The sequence below is a fragment of the Typha latifolia genome, chromosome 7 (genome assembly GCF_019914945.1).
Source record: "Typha latifolia isolate L0001 chromosome 7, TyphaL0001v2, whole genome shotgun sequence".
In the NCBI taxonomy this organism is placed as follows: Eukaryota; Viridiplantae; Streptophyta; class Magnoliopsida; order Poales; family Typhaceae; genus Typha; species Typha latifolia.
Window position 1 is genome coordinate 12,777,028 of NC_133092.1, and position 24,852 is coordinate 12,801,879.

The following is a 24,852-nucleotide window of genomic DNA, read 5'->3' on the forward strand; positions in this document are numbered from 1 at the left end:
CAGTAATGAATTCAGAAAGTAGGATTCAGAGGCTCCTCTGCCCTTTGGAATGGAACCCCACTTGAAGCAAGCAACGGCTACCTACTTTTAAAAATTCAAAAAATAATTTTAATCCAAATCCACCGACCTTAACTCCACTTTCCAGCTTGACCCACCGAAGCAAACACCCGCGTATTCTTGTCCTCCACTCAATTCCTCCTCCTTAAAAACCCAAAACACCCACAAAAGAATCCACACTCCGAGTTCATTTGAAAGAAAGGAAAGAGAGGGAAGAGAAGAGCAAAAGCAATGCCAAGGAAGAGAAACCCAATTCTAGGACGGGCATTGGACTTCATAGCCCTCTCCATCACCCCCATGGCCAAGTTCAAGAGACCCATCACTCGAAAACTCCTCCTCTTCAAGAAAGCCAAGAGGCTCAAGCTCTTTAGGCATTACCACTATGCGTACATAGGAGCTTATGAGTTCTCACCTTCCAATACCCCCCTCTTCTACCGCCCCTGGGATTCAAAGAAGAAGAAGAAAAGCCGCATTCTATCATTGCTATTGTGCGGCGGCGACCGCGCGGTGTCTGTTGTTGACGGCGGTCGGGACGATGAATTGGAGGTCTCGTCCGCGAGCGGAGATGGCGTCGAAAGAGACCCGATTGAAATGGCGGAATCAGGAGAGGACGATGAAGTGTCGGTGGACCGGCGAGCGGAGAGGTTTATAGAGAGATTCTATGAGGAGATGAGGATCCAGAGGCAAGAATCTTTAGAACAGTACAAGGAGATGCTCCGGAGAAGCTGTTGATAGATTGTTTGGCTATGCTTACTCTATAAGTTGTGTCAGTAATTGTTCTCAGTTTTGTTCCTTGGCAAGTTTCTTATTTCTTTTGTTTGTTTGAAACTCCTTTGTGTTTAATAAATCCTTTTTGGGTTTTTGTTTTCTTTACCTGAATTGACCTGGGTGAATAAGAGGTCTTACGGTGAAAATTTCTGCATATTTTTCATAGAAAGCAGTGAGTGTTGAACCTTAGGAGCTACCATTTGAATTATACTTGTTTTAAGTTGATATATGTCTGATATGCAACGTATAATTACTATGAAACTTTTAAGTTTTATATAAATCAGCTACCGGTTTCTTATGATCTTAAAAACATAGAGTTTCAGTGCATTTTCTAAGTAGTGGAATAGCTTCTTTTTTTTCAATACCCTCTTAGACTTGCATTTCAAAACTTTAAATGGCAGTCAAGTCGAAAAGAGTGTCTATATAAAATAAAATAAAAAATTAGTTCACATATAAAACCTTTTCCAACTAGATTTTGTGGTCATTTTTTTTATACTAAGGTTGCTTGACTTTCCAAAAGAATACACTATTTTCTGCAATTATTAAGTTATTAGGTAACAATCTTAATCACCATCTAGGTCTGTTTTTAATAACTACTAAAAGACTATGGAATTTTGCATTCCACTATTTCTACTTTACCAACTCTAATAAAAGACTAAAGAAAAGACTAATGAATTATGGGGGTCCTAAATTGCAATTCTTAGATTTCTCCAAGTGGAAGTTATACCCTAACACAAAGCCAAGCAAACTTATAAACTCTAGCCGTTGGAGACAATCTCAGCATGGAAAATATTTAGAGGAAAAGTTAGTAACCCTTTTTCCCTTCATAAAATTTGACCGTTGGAAGGCCGGCCAGCATCATATCAACCCCATGATATATAGAAGAAGAACGAAGCAAAGGCCTCATCAACCATGAGAGAATCCACACAACTACTACAAAACCAAAACCACCATGATGATTACCTCAAAGCCATGTCTCTCTTCCCTGAGTTCGTCTCGCTGCGGCGTGGGCCTATGTACTCGGCCTACGCCGAGCTAAGAGAATGGAAACTTAGGACTAAGAAGGCTCTTACTCTCTCTATGCCTACTAAGAGAAGCACAACCTCCATAATTTCCTCCATGGCTTTTAGGAAGGAGAACAAGAAGCCCACCGCAGCCTTGCCGCTGGCCCGTCAGCGGCCGGAGGCAATGGCTATGAAGGTGGATGCAAGGAGGGGAAGAAGTGGTGATATATCCATGAGGAAGAGCTATTCATGCATCAAGGAATTGAAGGAGCTTGCAGTTGAGCAAGGGAGAGTGGAGAGGAGTACTGGCAACAAAGTGGTCATGAGGAGATCTATTGCAAGTTTTAGGAGACAAAACACCATGTTGATGAACTGAGGAGTACTTACTTGGAGGTCTGCTATTCTTTTTATTGTTTGCATGTTATTAGTTTCTTGTAATGTTTGAGATTGTTGGTTTGTGGGTGTTTATAAGTATACATGTGTTCAGTAATGCAAAGTTATAGAGAATGTTTGGTATAATTAAAAACCAAGTTGATATGAATTTGGGCCAGAAGTTTTGAGTTCCAAATTGGCCCATATGAACAGTATCAGGGTTTGACCCACCTAAGACCTGCCTGGGCTAGTACTACTGCATATTTGCATGGTTTTCAGCTAGAATATTCAAACAGTATTACAAATCTCTTTTTGTTTGCGTAGGCTAGATAAAGGGACTAGCGCTCAATATCATGCATGATTCAGGATTGTGAGTTTGGAGTAACTAATCCACTGCAGAGCGACAGGATGCAGACCTAGAACTTTCACCAATCTGAACCAATCCTACCAGTACTTTATTCCGTACTGTTTGTGGACAAAACTATTGATAGGACCAATTACTGGTGGCTTATAGCCATTGTCCTGGTTGCTCACAAGATGGTTACTGCATGGATCTTTCAGTAAAAGACAGAGTGAACTATCTAATCCATCAATATTGTACTACTTCTTTTACCATATGCTACTACTTCAGGAACATACAAGAGTTACAAGAGGAATCCTTGCTAGGTATGACACTGATGGAAGGGAATGCAGCACTTGAAGTAAAGACAAGCTGGCATAATTGTGCTCAAATTGTCTGTTATATCTTCTGAAAGTTAGGTGGAATAGATGCCATTGCATACTCAGATCACACAAAATTGCAAACATTAATCTCAGAGATAGCTTTATTGATGATTTAAGACAATAAATTTGGGTATTAACTTGAACCTTGTCCTGAGCCCCAACTGTTACAGGGTTGCTGAAACTTGAACAAAACTGTTCAAAGATGCACTGCCTTCCTAGTAGTCCTTTTCATATGAACTTTCTTTTTAATTGAGAGAGAAGTGCATAAAGAGTTCAAAGAAAGGCCAAAAATTGTATACACAAGTATAGATAAGATGATTATAAAATGCTTTTCATGAATCCCTTATTTGAGTAACTTGTCTGAGATTTAATTAATTAGTCTTGAGTTTGGCTTGAAGTTGTATTACTACACTACTAACATGGGCTATCACAATCAGAGCAAATTCATGGAGTAGTTAGGAGATTATAGCCAAGAGACAAGAACAGAAAAGAAGATAAAGATAACTTATTTCACACATCATAAGGTATTACAATCTCTGTTGTCAAAACTGTAGTTTTGACCTTGGTTACAAAAACCAATCTAACTTCTACTTCACCTCATCAATTGCTTTTAGGAGTTAGACTCAAGAAGTAGCTAATCATCTTCTCAATAGGCATCTAATCACACATCAAATGATGGTTTAATATAATCCCCCCTAAGTCCATGTGCATCCAACTGTCATTACTTAATGCATCCGTAGTAGATGCCTAATATTAAGTGTCTCGATCGTAGTCGTAACCTACATAGTGTTGGTTAAACTAGTAATTTAATCCACATGATGGGATTAATTATATGGTTAATAAATCTTTAGACATTCTAGATTCTAGACTATGGCCTAGGATTAGTTTCTATGTCACTGGGCAATTAATTAAGTATTGGATTAGAATCACTTCACATGACTTTAAGTAAAATCCACCCAATCTCAAGCTAATAAATTATTGGGGCAGGTAATGTCACTTGAACACAAGGGGGCATATTCTAGAGTTCCTGCCCACATTGCTTGGATTGTTAACAAGTTTCAAACTTATTCTAAAGGAAGAGACCAACTCAATTATTAACACATACCCATTACTTTAATCTTGGTGGGTTCTTCAAAGCAATTGTTGTGGGGGGAAAAGAAAGAAAGAAAGAGATATGGTTGCTAAGTTGATGGGTATGTGATAATTTAAGATTGGAAGTGGTGACTTGTGCAATTATTTTCATAGGAGTCTCAATTTCCTTTAGGAACACAACTTGGTGGGGGCCTAGGTACGATTTGGGTGATCTTATATGCTGCCAACTTTAGTCTTGCAATTAACAACAAGATATATGGTATGATTAAGTTCTAAATGAAGTGCTTTGGGCAAAAGGTGGAGACCACTTCAATGTACAAGAAAGCTTTTTGACCTATTGGGCACTCAAGTGAGGTTGTCTTTTGTCTGATACTCCTCCCTAAGAAAGAGAAAGAAGAGAGAGTGTGTGTGGATGATTTGATGACTATCCATAAACTATGAGGTAGTAAGAAGACTATGAAACCAAAAACCAAAAACTTTCTATAATTCACATAAAGCATATGTTATTTCCTCTTAGATCTTTTCATCTATTTTTCATGATATTGACTTCTCGACTATGTAATACCTCCAACACTCTTGACGATAAAGACAGAAAATTTGAAAAGAATAATTTATTCACAAATTTAAAACAAGGGGCAATGATAGATGAAATTTTATCTTCCCTCCAAAATAAGGTCAATTGGTTAAGCGACTAATACATTGATATTTAATGTATTAAAAAATTTAATGGGCAATTATTTAACGAAAGAGACATTTAAGAGATTTTGCATAGTTGAGAATGAGAGAGTCAATATGTCATAAAAAAAAAATATACTAAATGAGAATGTCTAAAAGAAAATAAAAGCAACAATTCAAAGGGTCCCAAGTGTAACTAACTAACTCTTAGATCCTTAGCATACAAACCTTAGATCCTTAGCACACATAAACTAATTCATGATCAAGGACTGTTCATAGATTTAAGGTGGAAAAGGCCATGTGCTTTGCTACCCTAGCAAATGAGCCTTAGGTCCATTGTCCTTCTGACCATCTATTGAAGCTCCTTTTAGACATGCCTCATCATCATCATTTATGTGTGCATACAAAGATTGGCAAGGGGAATGGTGGTCCTACAATTAATGTTACTCATTTTATAAGGAAGCTAAGAACAGGGGGGAGGACAAAGAAAAGGACCTTTGATGAAGTTAAAGAAGCCAAAGTCTTTTTCATTATAAAACTTTGCCCACTTTGTTCCTCACATCACTAGGGAATTCTTTCTAGTAGGTTCACCATGGCAAGGCTAGGGAATCTGAAAGCTAGGGGAGTGATGCATAGATGTGAGGAGTAACATGACTGATATCTGAAATGGTCACTTCAACCACTTTCTAATGAGTGAGGGGGCTAACAGAAGAAAAACTATGGGAGAAAAGACCTGGACCAACTAATGTTCCCAACTCAAGCAAGAGAGACATAAACCTAAGGGCCCCCCTAAGATGCATGAGAATCTCAATTATTTCATGGCTAAGGACAATCAAGTGTAAAAATATCATGATAATCATGATTTTGTTTTCAGAATATCAACATCATGACCACTTCCTGTGTTTAACCATATCTTATACCTATTAGAATATTAAATATAAAAAAATTACTGTGCTTTAAAAATTTATATTTTCAAATTAGTCTGCGAGTTAATATGATATCAAAGTAGATATCCTATAGATTCAAATTCTAACATGCCTATATGTTATTTAAAATATAAGTCTTCACTCGTTTTAAGTTAAGTCAATCTCTTGGACTCATCATAATGTATCGAATCAAGTTCATTTTTGCTCTTTCTATTTTGATTTTAGAGTTGGTGAGTTAACAAAACCATGAGTTGCATCAAACACCTAGAAGATCAAGATGACTATTTACAGCATCAAAAGAGAAATCTTTCAATTCCAGATGTTCCTAAAGTGTCAACTTTTAGGTGTAACAGTTATGGACTATCCACTATTGGTGAAAGCGCATTAGCTTTTAGGTTATGGTAGCTTGATGCAGAAGTAAACCCTATGAAGAATACAAATGCTATATATATTTCTTTTTCGCTGTATTTTGAATGTTATAATTTGAATTAAACCCTAGTTTTTATCTATTAACTAATAACAGATTAATAATACATATCATATATTTAACATACTTCCTATCCACCGCAAATGAATGTATGAAAGATAACCAGGCATGCATATCTCCTTACCGCACAAGAAGCATCACTTGCCTTTCTTCTAATCAGACATTAGGTAAGATTTATTGTTACTTGAATGAGATGAGAAAGGCATAGAATAGATGAGCAAAACCAATGGGGGGCAAGGTGGGCCTTGTTTATAAGTTGGAGAAAGACTTTAGAAGAGGAGGAGGAGGAGGAGGAGGAGGAGGAGGAGATGAGGAGGGAATTTTAGGATGGTGGAGAATACGTTAGAAAAAATAATAACAATAAAAATTCTTTCTTTCTTTGTGGTTAGTAGTAGGATTCCAAGAGATTTCTCATCTTAAGTCTAAACCAAAAGTTTGATCCCACGTTATATACAAAACAATAGCTAGGTCTAACGTCAATCTCGGCAACTTCACCCTATCAGAAACGTACAAAGGAGAGTTGGATATTCTTTTCCCTCACTTTAGGTTTTCAAAAGAAACTATAATTTTTTGGAATAATGGATGAAAGGAATCATAAATTATTTATTTTTTAGAGCAATGCATCTTAATATGACCATATATGAATTTCTTAATTTATGATGAGTTGCACTACAAGAAACATAGGTAGATATCACAAGAAGTGGTTCTCTTATTAGTAATTAATTATTTCCTAGCTAGATTAGACCAAATCTTAGTATGATATGGTATCTTCTATTTTCTTTAAAAAATTTGTACATGAGGATAGAGGCTACAACCAGTGTATTTTATATTATTATATATATATATATATATATATATATTTTTTTTTTTTCTTTTTGCTCATTTCCTATTTTTAAGAAAAGATTATTACTTTTCTAATAGATATAGACATTTAAATTCAAGCCAATCTGAAACCATATAGTAGCCATTCAATACATATCAATGAATTTCTGAAACAAGCTTTTATTTCTAGATCTATCGAGGACTAAAATTGACATTTTATCTATTTGTTACTTGACCAATATGATTATTAACTCCCAAAATTTAAGCTGGTATCCCTTAAAAAAAATCATAGTTTTGGTGAAGAGAATTAAAACTAATTGAAAAACATATGTTTGATTCCGGGGCAATATAAAAAGAGAAGAAAATGAATAGAAATAAAGTGGTTACTAATACTTTCGGCCATCTTTATTGAATATTATACCATTGCAGTCGTCGAATTAAATTTTCTTTTACTTAGGCCTAGTTTGTTTTATATATAAGATCTGTTGAGAATAATTTTATGTGCATCTCTTAAATATAATTTTCTTGGGTATTAACTAGTTATCCCTTTAAAAATAATTGTAGATTTAGTGTGGAGGATTAACTAATCGAGAACATTTGTTTCTTAATACTTTTGGTCATTTTTTTAATGGAATATTAGGTTCTTGCATAAAATTATTTAAGAACAACTTTTAAGTGCACTTCTTAGATGCAAATTAGGTGTAATCATTCACATGTTATAACTTTTACTTTACTAAGATTAAATTTCTTATGTGTGACTCCTAAAGACAACAAGAACCTCTCTAGAGAACAAGATAGGATTTATTTATTTTTGAATAATAATGAAAAGAATAAGAAAATAAACCAAGAAGATGGGTGATGATTAAGGTTATATGGCAGCATTAATGGGGGAGTATCCTGTCTCTAGTGGTCTCAATAATATCCTTAAAGAATGTCTACCTCCTAAAAACCTAAATGGGGAGCACACTCCCCACATGGCTGCACAACCACTTGACAGGAAACAGCCAAATAGGGCTCAGGCTAAGTGACACCCACTCACTCAAAACCACAATTAATGGGCCATTATCCATGCCCTATTGTTATGCCAATTATTTTATTCCCTGTCCAGCCTATACACAACACAAAGCTTCCAACCCTTTAATATGACTACAGTGCACTACTGGAGCTATCCATCTCTAGCTCCTATTTCCATCCTCAATTGCTCACATAGTTATATATGTCAATTTTGCATATTACACCCTATATTCAACCATATTTCCAGTTCAAACCTTATATTTCTACTATTTCAGATAACTTGGTCAGCCGTCTCCGATAATTAGGTTACCGCAGAATATATATGATACACTCAATGTAAGTGACAGCAATATAATTAGGTTAATAGCTTTTGTGCATATGAGTTTGTACGTATAAGCCATTTTTACACACAAAATAATATAATTGGCGCCCTACTAGCATTTTTTTAATAATAAAAAATTCGTAGATTGATCATATCATTCAGTCCAGGCAACCGATTATAAAGTGATATAAAGGAAGAGAGGAAAAATACGACAAAAGTCCTAAGGTCAAGTCTCACACTTGGCTGTATTATAGATTGAATAATAATTAAAGCATGTATCTAAGCAAGCACTCAAGCACAATAATATAAAGGAGATAGAGCAAATGCTTTAGAAGCAAGCCACCCGCTTGGCGGGCCGGCAACACTACACGAAGAACAACATAAGTCTTTGAAGACTGAGCACCGGCTAAGGAGTAGACTCATGCATGAATTCAGGCTCGTTAGTGAAGAAGTTCAGTGACTTTAACAATAAATCACTTGAAATACCCCATTTGAGAAATCCTAAAAAATTAGAACCAGAACTTAGAGCAAAGAAAAAAAAAACAAATGAGGAGAGGGGGAGGGCAGTCGATCTGCCTAATACATCCTTGATATAATTTCTCAAGGCAGTCAATCTTAGAAACAAATAACCCTAATGCGGCAAAACTATGACAGTTCTTAGCCATCGTCGGAGCTGGAAGAGGGCTAGGCGCGACAAGGCATAGAGCGAGGTGTGGACAAGGCAAAAACGAGCCAACGACTATTGAGGTTGAGGAGAGGTCGAGATTTGGCTAGTTTTATAACTCTCAGCCCAGTCTGTGGCCACAGCAGTTCGAGGGAGGGATCATGGTGAGATCCATGTTGCTCAGCTATGGCAGCACTAACATGGATAGCTAATGAAGGAGCTAAGGTAAAATTGACGGCATTGACCTGGAAGATGAAGGGGATGTGAGATTGGTGACAACGAGGGCGAAAAAAGGTAAGGTGAGAGAAAAGATGAGCAAGATAAAGAGAAAAAAAAAAGATAAGAGAAGCTAGCAAACCCACCACGGGGAGTGAATCATTCTCGCTCGCCTAGAACTTGGCTCCCCCACTAGCATTTTAGTTTGGCTCCACTCTTGCTTGACATAATTCATTGAATTTGAAGCCTCAGCTACTTGTGTTAGTGATTGGTCCTCGATCAGTATTTAAACTATACAACACACTATAAAGATGCGAGTCTATATGAGAAAAGAGTGAGAATAGAAAAAAGACAAGGTTCAGAAAGCAAAATTGCTTAGACTTATTATAGTGTTATATAAAAGCCCCACAGCAGAGACCGAGACAAGCGCAATCTAGTCTCCCTCTTGTCTCTTGGTTCTGTTCCCCACCTCTCTCTCTCTAAAAAATAAGTTCACCTAGATAGCATTATTTTATTATATATTTACCACATATTCATATCATTCATATCTCATCCATTTCAGTTTCCTCTAGCCCCTGTGTGCAGCTAGCTGTGCGACTCCTCTCCTCCTTTTTCCCAACTACTTATATAAACTTCCTCAAGCCAAGCCATCCCCCCTCACGTACATGGATATATTTATATATCACCACCCCTCTCATCTCGATTCTTCATACATGCAGTAGTTAGTTAGTCTTTCCGTTTCCTCCTCCAGTCCTCTTCTTCTTCTTCTTCTTCTTCTTCCATAGCTGTAATTGTGAGGATCCGGTGCAAAGCCAGGAACATGAGCAGCCCAAGGCTGAAGCTGTTCGGCTTCCACGTGTCCGAGGAGGAGGAGCCGGATCAGCAGACACAGGTTAACGGGTTCGGATCGGACTCGTCCTCGTCGTCCACCACCACGGCCACCGCCTCCGGCGGGGGCGGCGCAGCAGGGGACGGGAGGAAGTACGAGTGCCAGTACTGCTGCCGCGAGTTCGCCAACTCCCAAGCGCTGGGCGGTCACCAGAACGCACACAAGAAGGAGCGGCAGCAACTCAAGCGCGCGCAGCTCCATGCCTCCTCCGGGTTCCGGTCACCGCCCGGTGCGCTGTACCCGCGGCCGGCCAACCCCATGGTCTCCGCCTTCGCCCCGGCCCCGCACCTCCTCCACGAGCCGGCGGCGGGGCCCACCAGCTGGGTCTACTTCTCTCGCGCCGCGGCCGCGGCCGCCGCCGCCACCGCCTCGCCGGCCCCGTTCCACGTGTCGCACGGTGGCCTCTTCCCCTCCGCTCCTCCTCCTGCTCCACCCGCCGCCGCCGGAGGATTCTCCTACCGCCAGCCGCCGCATCTCCAGGTGGGGCCCGCCTCGTCTCTGGCGCGGTTCTCATCGCCGGGAGATGCGGCCGGATCCGAGGACTCATTCGGGTTGGACCTCCAGCTCAGCCTCGCGCCGGCCGGCTCCTGAGCCTGTGTTGGCTTCTTTGATCTCGCACGGTGGATCTTTATAAGACTTCGTTGTGATGACCCATGTAGATTTTTCCCTCCTATTATTATTACTATTATTATTTTCTTCAATTGGATTCTAGAATTCTAGTGTTATTTTTACTGGGTAATGCTTCAAAACACCCCAAGTAAAATGGTAAAAAAAAAAAAAAAAAAAAAAAAAAAAACATTCTCTCAATCCATGCAGCTGTTGTTAGTGGGGGCGGAGAAAAAGGTAAATTCTCGTCCTTTTATTAACATATAGTCTTTTGGTTGAATTTTATTTGAGTTTTGCATCTTTCATAACTCACAATCAGCATATCACATCAGATGATACATACTGATATAATCTAACATGTAAAAAATAGAAAAAAATTCTCTTAAACGTCTCATATACTGATGGTCTAATATTTAAAACGATAAATAAAAAACAAAAAATACATATACATTTATATATATATATATATATATATATATATATTAGAAAAGAGGAAGCTAGCAATGTTGTATTTTGCTTCCCTGGAATGATGGCTTCTTTTACTTAATATTGTACGAACCTTACGTCAAGGAAATCTGGGTAAAACCCCCCTTAATAATTTTCTTTTTATGGTAAGGTCCCGCGTATCTTTGATTAGATCCGACTGGGACCCGCTCGTGTCCCTGGAGTCCGAACATCCGAGTCAGCTTAGGAGGCGGAGAAACTCAGCTTAGGAGGTGTAGGGAGGAGGAGGGGTTCTGGACCGTTGCTATACGTTTCGTGAAGTGGTTGGCCTTCTACAGGATGCTTGCTGTTCGACGTGATCACGTGATCGAAATCGCATCACGTTGCTCGAATCCCCTGTATTGGTAGTTGTAGGAGTGATTGGCCACGTACGACGCAGCATTCATCACCCGAAACGCACGCAAATATAAAAGGAGAAAGTACTTATCCATGTACATATTTAAATCAAATAGGGTACTAGGCTAAGCCTTTTCCTAAATGGCACTAGCTAATTAATTATTTTGCTAACTTGGATTAGTTAGTCAACATGTGCACAGTAATAGCGAGTGATGGATGGATCATCCTAAGATTCGTATCACTTAAATTAATAATTTGAACATAATATTCTAATCCCCACCACCCATTCTCTCTCTATCTCTAGCTTCACCTATGTATATATATAATAATTTATGTATTGGAGACCCATTTGTCATTATGCTACAACACAGTTCTAATATCAAAGCAAACTTGATAAAATTTTTTTAGATAACTTGGCCATAGCATGAATATAAGTAATCAACATAGACTAGTATGTATTTTTTATGCATGTACAATGTTTTCATAGGATGTTCCTAAACAACAAGAACAACTAGAGTTTGGATCTTAACCATGTGGTTACCATCATCATCTCCCTTGAAATGGACCTTTCAACCAATAATCCGTGCTTGCATCATCTTGGGATCCTGTGTTGCTTGTCTTCTTAGTTTAACATGACTAGGACATAGTATATCTTGCAAGTTCTTCTTTTTCTTTTTCAAGAAAGTGATGCTTTTGATTAGTCTTCAAAGCATTCACTTTATTTTAGAATAAAATAGAGTACCATTTTGAATTAAAGAATGACCAAGGTGACCAAATCTATCACTTAGGAGATCCTGCAAACTAGTTGCAATTGCCAATCTCTCCTAGAATACAAGCAATTTGGGGAAGTGCTTTTAGTTTAGTATGTTGCCTAAGTCAATAAGTGATATGACATGATTGTGATGCAGAGAAGTTGAAGGAAACTCTCGTAAAGCAGTGATGGAGGGTGTGAATGATCTGACCTCTAAGCTACTAAATCATATGTAAAAGGAATAAACTGATGCAAGTCCTTCTCTATTCTAGATATAAAAGTCGGTAGAAGTATCAGACATGGGGTATAATGATGCAAGGCAGGGAAGGGTCGGAATATCTTGAAATTCAAATAAGAATAAAACGAACTTATTCAGCCATAGGATAAACATTTATCAATAACTCAACTCAAACGCCCCTCCACACATGCTACATGACAACCTAAAAGACTGTACGACTTTTAATCATTTTCACATTTCTCATATCCCTAACAAGTTTCGTCCAATTCTAAGGTGGGCACATCCTGCCTATATCCAAGTCACTTGAATTCCAACATCAATTCTCTTATTGGCTCCTAATCTATCTCAATGTGAACGACATCACTGTCATTCTACAGCTAGAATTTTGGTATGGAGTAACAAATTGTAATGCCAAAACTTACTCTTCAAGAGATATGATGCAAATGTTTTAAGAATCAATGCACTTGAAGCAAAACGTCATGAATAAGAGGGAAATAGAAGGTAAATTTGAGAACTAAATTGATCTTTAATGGACAATTCTATTGGCAATTCGATATCAATCACAACCATCATCTTCCAGTACTATCTTGCTTTGCTCGAGGACTTGCTCTATGTTTTCTTATGGTGGATTCCAAATGCCTTTTTGTGCCTGATGGTGAGATATGTCGTATTTTCTGTTCTTTTATCAAATTAACATTTCAGTGAACTATTCATCAAAGACTTGATTAATTCATAGCAAGTGCAGCATGAATGAAGAACGAGATAATGCAACTAATAGAATGGAACAGTAAATTTAAGACTGGAAGCTAAAATATAGCCCTAGCGTAGGAATTCATACAAATTTGCTCCATTTCCTTCAAGAAGCAAAGGTTGCTTGTGTTTAACTTTTAGTGCAGGTTAAATTTATGAATCAACAATCTCTATTCCAACCAAAAAGAAACCTACTTAAATGAACAAGAAATCATTGAAAATATTATTCTTATCTGTAGACCAGCAAATAAAGCAAGCAATACTGAAAAACTTGGATACCAGTGAACCTAAGGAAAACCGAATAATTCCACATCGATCATTTTTTATTTAAAAGCCTTTAGATATTACAGATGGCTTCAACTTTTAGTTTGGTATACAAAATCCAGGTTATTCTTAGTGGCATCATAATCCACAACCAACTAAATAATCCCATCCTTGCGAAAGGAATAAGTTTCCCTTTTGAGTAGAGAAAGTACACTTGCTTAAGAGCCATGTGGGCCACCATCACCAAGATGCCCAACTACAAACAAATCTCAGGAGGTGAGATATGCAAACACTTTGTTATGATCTAATAAAGATTGAAGACTCTTGTACTCTTAATGTCAACCTCACCCCAATTGGATGGTGATTCAAATGTGGACCCAAATTTAAAGCTCTTTTCCCACAGAGGTTTCCTATACATATATAGGCGCCGAAAGTTAGCAGTTGCAACTAAGAGCTTACGTATTAGTCTTCAAACAATCCTTGTTTAAAAATTTCCAAATGCACTCTACTTGGGTCAAAGGGGAAGCTAAGATGCCATCCAAAGGTGAAGATAAGAAATTAAAAAAGTGGCTGCACACAATTTAACAAGAGTGGGAGATATTAGGGTAATATAAAGGGGTTCTACCTCCACTATGAGTCTATGCAGCACCATAATTACTTGCAACTGGAAAGGGGTTCCACCTTTTGGGGACTAATTGAGAGCAAGAGGAGTGACTTCCTTTAGATCAAGGGAGACATTTGAGTCAAAATACTCAATTGAGTGGGACCAAGGAGCAACTACCAGTCATTGATCAACAAGTAGTGACAAGAAGCAAGGTACTCTCAAAGGGGGTAGACTGTAGAGCACCCAAAGCTTTAGTTACTATAAAGAATGGGCACTATTATTATAGCAAAAGATCTATTAGATGACAGTATATAAAAGATGAAAGGACATAGGGTGGATAGTTGATGATTTGATCAGATAAAAGCTGGCACCCTTTATGGAAATGAGTACATGCTTTCACTTTCGTTATGGAGTCGGCTATTAATTGGTGAGAATGTCTCACAATTATTGGATAGGTTAGTATAAGTTCCAATTGCATTTGCAATTTCTTTATATTAACAAGAAGCCAAAGCTAATTTTATGGAAACATATTATTCTGTAGTGGGATTTGATGATAATTCTACCAAAAGTTATTCCTAAAAAGTTATCCAAAAGATGTCAGATGTAGTGATTCAAGTAATTCCTTGAATCATTATGTACTTCTCCCTTTACTATATAAATATATAAGCTAATTCTTCACTATCATTTATAAAGAGTTATGATCTAGAAAAAGTTTATAACCCCATTTAATCTACTTTATTGAGATTTAGAGAGAGATATTGTTTTAGGAGCATTTGACTTCGCGCCTAACTCTCCCCCTGTTCGCAGATAAAGGGCGAGTTAAGCAGCAACCAAATGGAATTTTAAGGTCTCACCCAATACTTGGATAAGTATCTGGATTGACACATGGGAGCTTTGCCTAAAAAAAGCCATGCAGTTGGTAGCTTAAAAATTTGAGGTACTTCTTAACCAGCAGGTATGCTCAAGACAAGTGCTCATCTCCAAGTGTTAATCTTATAGGATGCAGATGAATGATATGTAAATGTTGAATAACCACTACGATCCTAGATTGTTGTATGGCCATGCCTGAGAATCTAATGGCCTAGCCCAAAAAGTTCTGGCCTGAAACAAGTGCTCTCAAAGTAAATTAGGTCAGGCTTGATGACAAAAATTAGTTAAAGGGAATTTTACAATTTATACCTTATACTCTGCTCGTATTTTCATTAATACCCTATCATATGAGTATTTATCATTCGATCTTTTATATCAAGAACATTATGAAATGCAAAAGAAAGTTTATCAAACTTTAGTGAATTGACGAATTATACAAGCTTCACTAAAACAAATAAAGGAGTAGAATTACTTTGATGTGCAAGAACAGCTGAGGGAATTGAAAAATAAAATTAAAATTTACTTTAACAGATGAGAAATAAACAAAATCAGAAATTTTAGTGACAGGACTACTCAACCGTACAGTGAAGTAGAGAATAGAGTTTCTTAGAGAAAATGTGTTACTTAATGTTACATTAAATTAGATGAAGAAGCGGTATGGAGAATATGCAAATGTTGTTAATCAAGATGAGATTAAAAGTAAGTACAAGTACCTGTGATGATGAGGAATAGCCATGAAGGGAATGCCAGGAGTTGAATGGCACATGGGACACTCTGCATCATCAGTGGGAAAGCCAAGTGATTTATCCTTTTAGGATGAGAGAAGAAATTTGTTGACTAAGGACGACATTTCCTGTATAACAATAATGAATTTAATTATTTCATAAGAGCGTGATAGTAAAAACTCCTGTATATCAGCAGATCAAAGAGAAAAAATTGTAAAACATTGCTAATCAAAGAAAACATAGAACAATTATGGATCTGCAAGGTCAATGCTATCAATAAATCCTAGCAATGGTTGCATAGAGATGCTGAGTTGAGCATGACTAAATAGAATTCATGTATTGTGGTATTAAGAAACATATGATCAGATTTTTCTGCTAATCTGTATAGTTCATGCTTGTACTACTCAAACAGTTATAAGATAATCAGAAATATCTCATTGTTGCTAGCATATTAAAGCACGTGAGAAGATAATAACAAGAAGCTGAACCAAATGGTGACCACAAGAAAATTTGTTAGCTTGTATGAATACCTAGTTCTTACGAACAAGAATTTTATCTACTTTGGCCAAACTATCAGTTTCCAAATCAGGTTAGTATGAGATTTTAAAACCTATAGCCAGACTCCCAGAGAGCAACTTTTCAAAACCAAGAAGATGGTAAAATTTATCATAATAAATATTTGTAACAATAACAATTAAATTTCCGGAGCTTAAGAGAGGTTATACCGAAAATGCATTCCACATCAACTGGTGATTCATGTACTCAAAAGACGAAAGCTCTATTCATATTAGGACTACCATAAACAACCTTTGCTCGTGAAGCCCTTTCAACTGTACTTTCGTGCCTGGATAAACCATACATCAAGTTTGTCAAAAAGTTAGAACCACAAATTTTATCCACAAAAGAACTTTCTGTTGTAAGAACTTAAATATTACACGTGGATCAATAGATCTGATTTTCTACAATTTTAGCTTCAAATGAGCATAGATGAAGACTTTATCATGAACACCGTCGTGGTAAATGACAATATGGCATCAGAACAAACTTCCTCTTCAAATCATAGTTTTTTATTATTTATTATGGTTCTTTTTAGTACTTTTAGAATTGATTGATTTTAGTATTTTCTGTTACATTAGATAACTGAACCAACTAGATGGGCTTAGCTGCTTATTGTCGTTGTATTAAAATAACTTGGAACAAAATAAAGCCTAAAACTGCTAAAATCAGTAATAAGTTTGTCTTCGGTAACATCTTAAGGAAAGACCAGAATTAGAACCATGCAAATAAACTATTTAGTTCATACACAGATTATATGTTGCCAACTGCTATAAACATCATCTACTCCCCCTAAATTCACATTACACATTACATTACACAAGATCTCCTTAGATCTATTTCATACAGTTGAGTTGATCAATGGCTGCTAGGTTGGGTTGACCAACATATTATTTTATCAGATTGAAATGGTGATATTTACAATGTGAATAACAGTAACAAAGGACAACTTTCATTAGGTAATAGTACAAGTGTCAAAAAAAATTACAGGAAGATCGTCCAAATTTTGATTGCATTTATCAATTTAATTAAATAGTAGTCCTGTATTCCTCTGTCACGAGAAAACACAAAATCAAACTTCCGCTCTTCTTACAAAGTACAAACTTTCGAGAATTTCAAAACCTTGATTTTCAAGAAATCAAAACTCCATAATAAAGTGAGAAACAAACCTCAGGGGATAGGGTAAAATAAGGAAATTACGAGCAATATCCCTATGTTCACTGTCACCAAGTTCATTATGTTGGTACTACACCATATCTTTCTTACCACCCTCAACCATATGATATACCTCTCCAGCAACCAAATTTTAATCAGCACAGATATGAACATTGCTAATTCCATGCATAAGTCCAAAAACAAATCCCTCATCAAATCAAACATTAGAACCACTAATATACTGTAACAGAAAAAGTCAAGTTAACTACAATGGGCAAGGGTTGAATACCTTCTTTTCCTCCGGTGGCCACCGCATGTTCATGTCTATACCTCAAATTCATCAAAGCATCTCCTGGAGTTGGCTTACCCACCCCTAATTGGGAACCTCCATAGAAGAAAATCAAGAAAAGCTTCAAAAATACTTCTTGCACTGGCTAGAAATTTGACACATACGAAAGTCAGATTGATGCTAATGAAAAGATGAACATACCTGGTCCACATGCTGGCCCAGATTTCAATTCCATGGTTTATCATTAACAGAAAAAAGTAAATAGTGAATGTTGCCAAGAACTTAAGCATTAACTCAAATTTAATATGTCATAAACTTTCTCAGATAAAGGCTCTAAGAGCTAAAACACATTAAAAAGAAAATCAATATTATGTAACATATTAGTAATCGCCATCACTTCCAGCATGAAAAATTATTATCTACCAGTCAGTTACACAAAATTATCACATTTAGTAACAAATCGGATCATAATAGAAATGGCCACTCTAAATTCTTTTAGATATCCCTCGGCGCCCTTGACTTGTGGTAAATATCAAGGTACATTATTTGTAGGTATGACATGCCTCTCTTATTGGATAAATGGATAGTCTTTTGTGTTCAACAACCCCACCTTCTTCAAATCTATAGTAGCTTCTTCTTCTTGGCCATAATGTGGAATGCTCCATCTTAAGCCTTGTGCTATTTTCTAGTAGCAGAATAAAGACTGAATAAATGTAAGAATCACTTCTCAAAAAACATAACCATGTTCAAAGGCCGCTAGATCCATGATGAAGCAATGAATTTATACATTAAGCAACTCCTGAGTGGTTTATGAAAACATTAAATGAAGTTAATAAGGAAAAGTGGAACACAAATAACATAGTATAATCTTTCTATTGATGCTGTTACCTTTGCACAGAACAAGCATTGCATCAAAATATAACAACGCTCTCCTGAGACCCAAATTCAAGCAAGATACTATGAAGCTCACTTTCTTGAGTCAAATGGCTGGTGTTGAAATATAGGTTCTCCACCTCATTAAAATTTTACCACATACATTGCCAACATCATTAATTAGCTAAAGCCCCACGATCTCTACTCCATGAAGAAGAAAGTCAGGGTCTAAGTCTTACATCTATACCAGAGAGAAAGCACTTACAGAGGTACAGAATGGAGAATCGGCAACAATAATAATTCAAGAAACAAATTATTACACAAACTCTTGAGCAGTAAAATGTGGTGTCTAAAATGATGCCAAGCCTTTCCGCTGTAGAAAGACATCAAGATGATCTCTTTTGGAAACTTATATCAACAGCATTATGAAACAACGAAGCAAGTTGTTCGAACTTTAGTGAATAAAAAATTACTTCCTCATGCAAAGTTAGCTGATAAAATTAAACAAAGAAAATAACATGAGAAATTAATAAAAAAATTAGGATGTATAGCAATGACAGGACTGTCAACCATACAGTGAAGTGGAGAACAGGGTTTCTTAGAGGATGTCACATGATGTTAATTTAAAATAGATGAAGAAAACTGAAACTAATCCTGCTGTTCACTAATTTTCTCAACTTTTCATATTAGTTTCGTTAGTGAGAATGGCATCAAAACATCCAGTGGTGTCACCTGTATCCATATATACAGTGAGCATTGTAAACTAAATTATCCAACTACCTTGTTTTGTAGCAACATAAAAGGAAAAAAAATTTAGCAATCCTTTCACTGATTTACCTTCTTGTAACATTAATTCCAATGTCATTGCAGTGTACACTACCTAGAAACCCCATCGCATCTTTCAGTGTACTCATTTAGAACATTCAACCTTGTGAAATAAACATATTTATGAAGGGAATTTGTATCCAATGGAAAAAGGAAAATTCATATGTAACCTGTACAATCTAGAGAAATTCTGAAAGGGAAAAAAAAAACCAAAATTCTGATATATGATATTTCTTAGATAATTCAGTCCACCAAGACTCTCAAAAATGCAATACCTAACTGAGACTTTATAGCTTAATTAACAAACTAGTTGCAAACAACCAGGCCAATGAACCACCTCAGACCAGACAAGTTGCAAGTTCCATATACTTCTAATTCAAATATCAATTTACAAGGGCGAGGTATGCACAATCTAATCATTTTAACAGAAATTCAACACTAGCCAGCAGCAGAAAAACAAGAATGATTCCTTGAAGAGGAAAAAAAAATCAATAGTGCAATTCACCATTTTGTTCCTGCAAAATTCAAACAACACCAAAAGAAACCAATAAGATTTAGTCATAATTCATAATCTAACTAAAAACGTATTGGAATTGAAATTTAGAACGAGAACAATCTGCCCTGATTGATTACCTTTATTAACACTCTTGTACGAATCTGTAGTTATCTCCGATAGCATATAACCAGGGAAAACCGACTGCATACAAAAGAGAAACAAAATTCATTAAGAAATCGATCGGGAAAAAAATCGAATCAAAAACCGAAAAAGAAAGAAACTTTCTTACATCGAGCTGCTTCTCAACGCTCTTGGGCCGCTTCTTGGGTTTCCGAGGAGGTTTCTTCTCCGTGAGAATCAAGAAATCCTCCTCAATTTCCTTCTTCGACAACTTGAGAAAAAACCTCGGCCGCTCCTCCTCCTTCTCCCTAACCTCCGATCTTAACCTCCTCGAACTCCGTCCTTTCTCCGCCGTTGCTGGCGACGGTGACGGAGACGACAACGACTTCGGCAAACCCGCCTTCTTCCAAGCACTCCTCGTCCTCGCCGACGCTGCCAATACCATTGCCGCCACCACCTCCTTATTCCCCGATGAGGGTGGGATCCCTGACGAGGAAGGCGGCGGCGGCGGCGGCGGCGGAGAGTTTCTCTTCCCCGGAGCACTGGAAGCTGCCTTCCTCGTCCTCAGATTCGACGATCTCGCCGCAACAGCTACCACATCCACCTCCTTAACAGCGCGGGAGGATGCGCCAGGATTCCTACAGAGGAGGAGGCGATGAGTCTTCCAGCCTAGGAACTGAAAATTGTGGAGACGGGAGCGGGAGATCGGCCGCGGAGAAGAAGAAGAAGGTGGAGTCGGGTGCTTCGCCGGTGGGTCACCTCCGCCCTCTCCCTGCGCCATTGTTAAGGCTGGGGCGGTGACCGTAACCCTTTCTTTCGAAAGCTTGGAGAAGACAAAAAGAGAGGGAAGCAGAAATCGAGAGAGAGAGATTGAGTGCTTAAAAAGTAAAGCTGTGGGGGGTATAGCGGGGATTTAATGTAATATGGGGGGCTATTTAAAAACTGAAAAGTAAGGTGAGTAATTTTACGGATTGAGCCCTCTATTTTTAATATTACAATATGGCTTCTCTTTCTGAAAAATAGCAACAGAACACAGTTTTTTTTAGTTTGAAACTACTAGTTTGAATTCTAAGCAGACTAAGAATTCTTCTAGTATTTACCCAAAAGGAGAAGGAATAAGAATAAACTAAAACTGTATAATTCAATCAGTCACACAGCTTTTGGGCATCAATTAATTGTCCAATGTTCATGTTTTGCCTTTCAAGTGCAAATATTATCTTTCATTCAAAAAGTCTGCAACACAACTTCAATCCCTATACTATTCACATGAATGCCAGAAGAACAACAAACTGAAGAGACCCAAAAACATATATAACTCCATTACACCCACTCTTCGTCAGAATAGTTCAACAGCAGCCTTCGCCTCCTCTGCTCAGGCAGCCTTGCCGGGCTAGTCTGGGTTCCCACCGTAGCAGTGCCGGCGCTTGCAGTCTCATTCGGCTTTGTATCCTTCACCTTTAGGGGAAAAAATTGCAAAACTATAAAGATTTCTGAAACCCACATATACTTTAAAAAGAGAAGAACTAGAAGAGGGTGAGGATTCTCCCTATTACATCCAGCTCTCTCTGATCAACTCTAGATTCCTCCTCTGGATTTTTATGAGTTTGTACCACCTCTTTAGCTTTCACCTTTTAAAAAGATAATAGAAAACAAATACAAAGCAAAACATCAATATTCTTAAATTCACATTACTAAGAAGAAGAAGAAGAAGAAGAAGAAGAAGAAGAAGAAGAAGAAGAAGAAAATGGTACGAGAATGTTTCTTTTTCTTGCATCCAACTCTCTTTGATCAACTCCAGCCTCCTCTGATTTTTTATGAGTTTGCACCACATCTTTAGATTTCACCTTTAGGAGGACAGTAGAAATCAAATACGATGCAAAACACTAAAAGATTCTTAAAAACCCATATTGAAAAGAAAAGAGAGGAACAGGAAGATTGTACAAGGAGTTTTCTTTCTCTTTCACCCTTCTCTTTCTGATCAACTCCAGTCTTTCTGGGATCCAACTCTCTCTGATCAGCACCACTCGCCTCCTCTGCTCTTTTATCAGTTTGTACTCTTTCGTTGCCTTTCATCTTTAGGAAGACAATATAAATCAAATACGATACAATACGTCTAAATTCTTAGAACCCCCATATGGAAAGAAAAGAGAAGAACAAGAAGATTGTACAAGGAATTTTCTTTTTCTTTCACCCTCCTCTCTCTGATCAACTCCTGTCTTTCTGGGTTCCAACTCTCTCTGATCAACACCAGTCGCCTCCTTTGCTCTTTTATCAGTCTGTATTCTTAAGTTGCCCTTCGTCTTTAGGAAGACAATAGAAAACAAAAACAACGCAAAACATTAAGATCCTCGAAACCCGCATACTAAGAAAGAAGATAGGAACAAGAAAATGGTACGAGGATTTTTCTTTTTCTTGCATCCGGCTCTCTGTGATCAACACCAGTCTCCTCCTTTCTCGCAGCCTTTAGTATTATCCATATAACCATCAATATTCTCGAAACCCACATACTAAAAAGAAGAGAATAACAAGAAGATGACAATGAATTTTTCTTCTTACATCCGACTCTCTGCGATCAACTTCATCTCCCTTGTTTGATTCGTAAGTTGGCACCTTTTGGAAAGGCATAAGATTGATATAATCCAAGACAAATTAAGAACCATCAATATTCTTGGAACCCAAACATACAAAGGAAAAGAGTGTTTTCCTCATTTCTTACATCTCTTTCCCTTGGTTGTCGATCAGTTGGTGCCCGAGGGGCATTGCGATCAGACGAGTATAGATTCTGATAATATCGGCTGGTCACCGAGGTTCCAGTGGGACTAGCGGCGCGACGTGGATAGAGCTGCTTCCGACGAGAAGAAGCACGGTGGAAAGAAGGCGGTGGGGCCTTGTCAGCCATGGATGGTACTGCTGCTCTGCTTGTGGGATGAAATGAGCTCAAGATTTGGTGATCAGGATCAAGACTACTACTTTCTTTGAAGAATTTCCTAAGTAGGGAACAAAGAAGAAGGGGGATGAGAGAGAGAGAAGGGAATGGAAACAAGAGAGTGGTGTTGAGAGAGGCGGGAAAGATGAGGCAACGGCAAACAAACGACTTTTTAAATGACAAACTTTAACCAAATTAAGCATATGGTCGACTTGGGTTAAGTTTTAGTGCTCACAGGCCCAAATTACTGGGCTTAAGTTGAGCAATAGAACAACAATAGAACAACAATAGAAGGCCCCACCGCCTTTTTGCATGTATACTCCTCCAAAGTTCTTTATTTGCGTATCTATCCTTTAAAATGTGTGTACCTTTCAAAACCTTTGATCTTTGCATAGACGTATTATTTTTCTAACAACTATGAATTAAAATCTTACTAATTTAAAGGATGAAAAAGATATTACTAGTCTTAAGTTGAAAGAAACTATACGTAGGTTACATAGGAAATAACTTAAAAAGACATCATATAGAAAGGAGGAATTCCATTCCTTTCCTATCTCAATGAAAAGCCACCGGAAGCTCAAGAGATGGCCAGTGTCCTGCCGGAGCCTCAATCACATCAACGTCGTCTAGGAAAAACGACCGTCAGAATGTATGTCAACATATTAATTCTACACAGACAACTTTAATTATGTCATGCCAGCTTATAAACTGATGCATCGACCCCACATCAAACAAGGCCACCTGAATCGATCTACATAAGTTGGTTCCCATAGAATCTCCAAGAAATAGTACAAGTAGATTTGTTTTATAAAAGTAAATCATTCATTAATTCTCCTAACATCTAATTACAAAGGCTGCAGAAGGTGCAGGATGTGCCTTAGTCATATGATAAAAAAAAAAGATCAACAGAGTAAATAACGCATGCAATCCAAACCTTGTAGATCTAGAGACGGTATACAGTGATCGTACAATATATGACTCCAGAAATCAAGCATGTCAATTCTATAACAAAAGTTTCCTTTCTTTCATATCAGTCACTCCTCACCTATATAGCTATATCGCCTCAAAAATTCTATATAATATATATATATATATATATATATATATATATATATATATATATATAATTTAGAGGTACTTTACAGCCTTCTCAGGATGGCAAATAACATCAACTACAATGCTAGAGTCTCTTCAACCAAAATATAAGAACTATATGAGTTTCTGAAGAAGGATCAGAGCCTCGACTTCTAATGTAGAACTCTTAGAAACTGAGCCTGCTAAGAGATGGATTAGATTGGCTTGGTCAGCACGAGATACAACACTAAACTCTCCTGATCTGTCCACCAGATCTCAAGACCCATCAAAATTAATTTTAAAAACAAACACCACCGGGGAGGTCAAGTTGCATGGAAAATTTGGATCAGATTGGCCTAAAAAATTATATAACCCTACTCTCCAACCGAAGCATAAAAATACAAATTATCACGTACAATTCCTCCTTTTTATACCACTGTAGTAGTACTACGTAACACACACGTGCATAAGTTAAAGTGAGTTGAAATTTTTATTCGTATTGTTTAACTCCCTCCTAGTTTTAATATATATATATATATATATATATATATATATATATATTCAATCATTATTTTTTCTATTCAACAACAAGTGAAAATAATATTCCGTTACAACTGTAAAAGATTTGACCATTTTGCTTCTTATATTATCTCTGTTTAGAAATATTTCAATGTCTAAATATAAAAGTGAGAAAATTTGAGATGAGAAAGATTGTAAAAGAAAAATTCTTATTATATTATTAGAGATATGGTAGTAGTAGTAGTACTGTGTATAACAGCAACTGATTACCAGCTAAAGCCGTATCATATTCACAAACACACAACCACTTACATGGAACAAAGCTAGAAAGAGAAAAAGAA

The 24,852-nt window shown here is 37.2% G+C and overlaps 3 protein-coding genes across 3 annotated transcripts; 2 read left to right on the forward strand and 1 right to left on the reverse strand.

Annotated features, from left to right (window-relative positions):
• Window positions 1-226: 226 nt before the first annotated feature.
• LOC140793010 (uncharacterized) lies at window positions 227-930 on the forward strand. The gene has a single exon (XM_073144319.1). It carries the CDS (start codon window positions 289-291, stop codon window positions 787-789), a length of 501 nt encoding a protein of 166 aa, XP_073000420.1. The 5' UTR covers window positions 227-288; the 3' UTR covers window positions 790-930.
• Window positions 931-9,502: 8,572 nt separating this feature from the next.
• Window positions 9,503-10,732, forward strand: LOC140791712 (zinc finger protein GIS3). The gene has a single exon (XM_073142343.1). The coding sequence runs from the start codon at window positions 9,963-9,965 to the stop codon at window positions 10,620-10,622; it is 660 nt and encodes a 219-aa protein (XP_072998444.1). The 5' UTR covers window positions 9,503-9,962; the 3' UTR covers window positions 10,623-10,732.
• An 8,985-nt stretch (window positions 10,733-19,717) lies between these two features.
• On the reverse strand, window positions 19,718-20,821 carry LOC140792686 (uncharacterized). Its single transcript, XM_073143814.1, has 3 exons — window positions 20,162-20,821; window positions 20,010-20,073; window positions 19,718-19,891 (listed from the first exon to the last, which is right to left on the reverse strand). Exons 1-3 carry the CDS (start codon window positions 20,771-20,773, stop codon window positions 19,878-19,880), a joined length of 690 nt encoding a protein of 229 aa, XP_072999915.1. The 5' UTR covers window positions 20,774-20,821; the 3' UTR covers window positions 19,718-19,877.
• Between the last annotated feature and the right edge of the window lie 4,031 nt (window positions 20,822-24,852).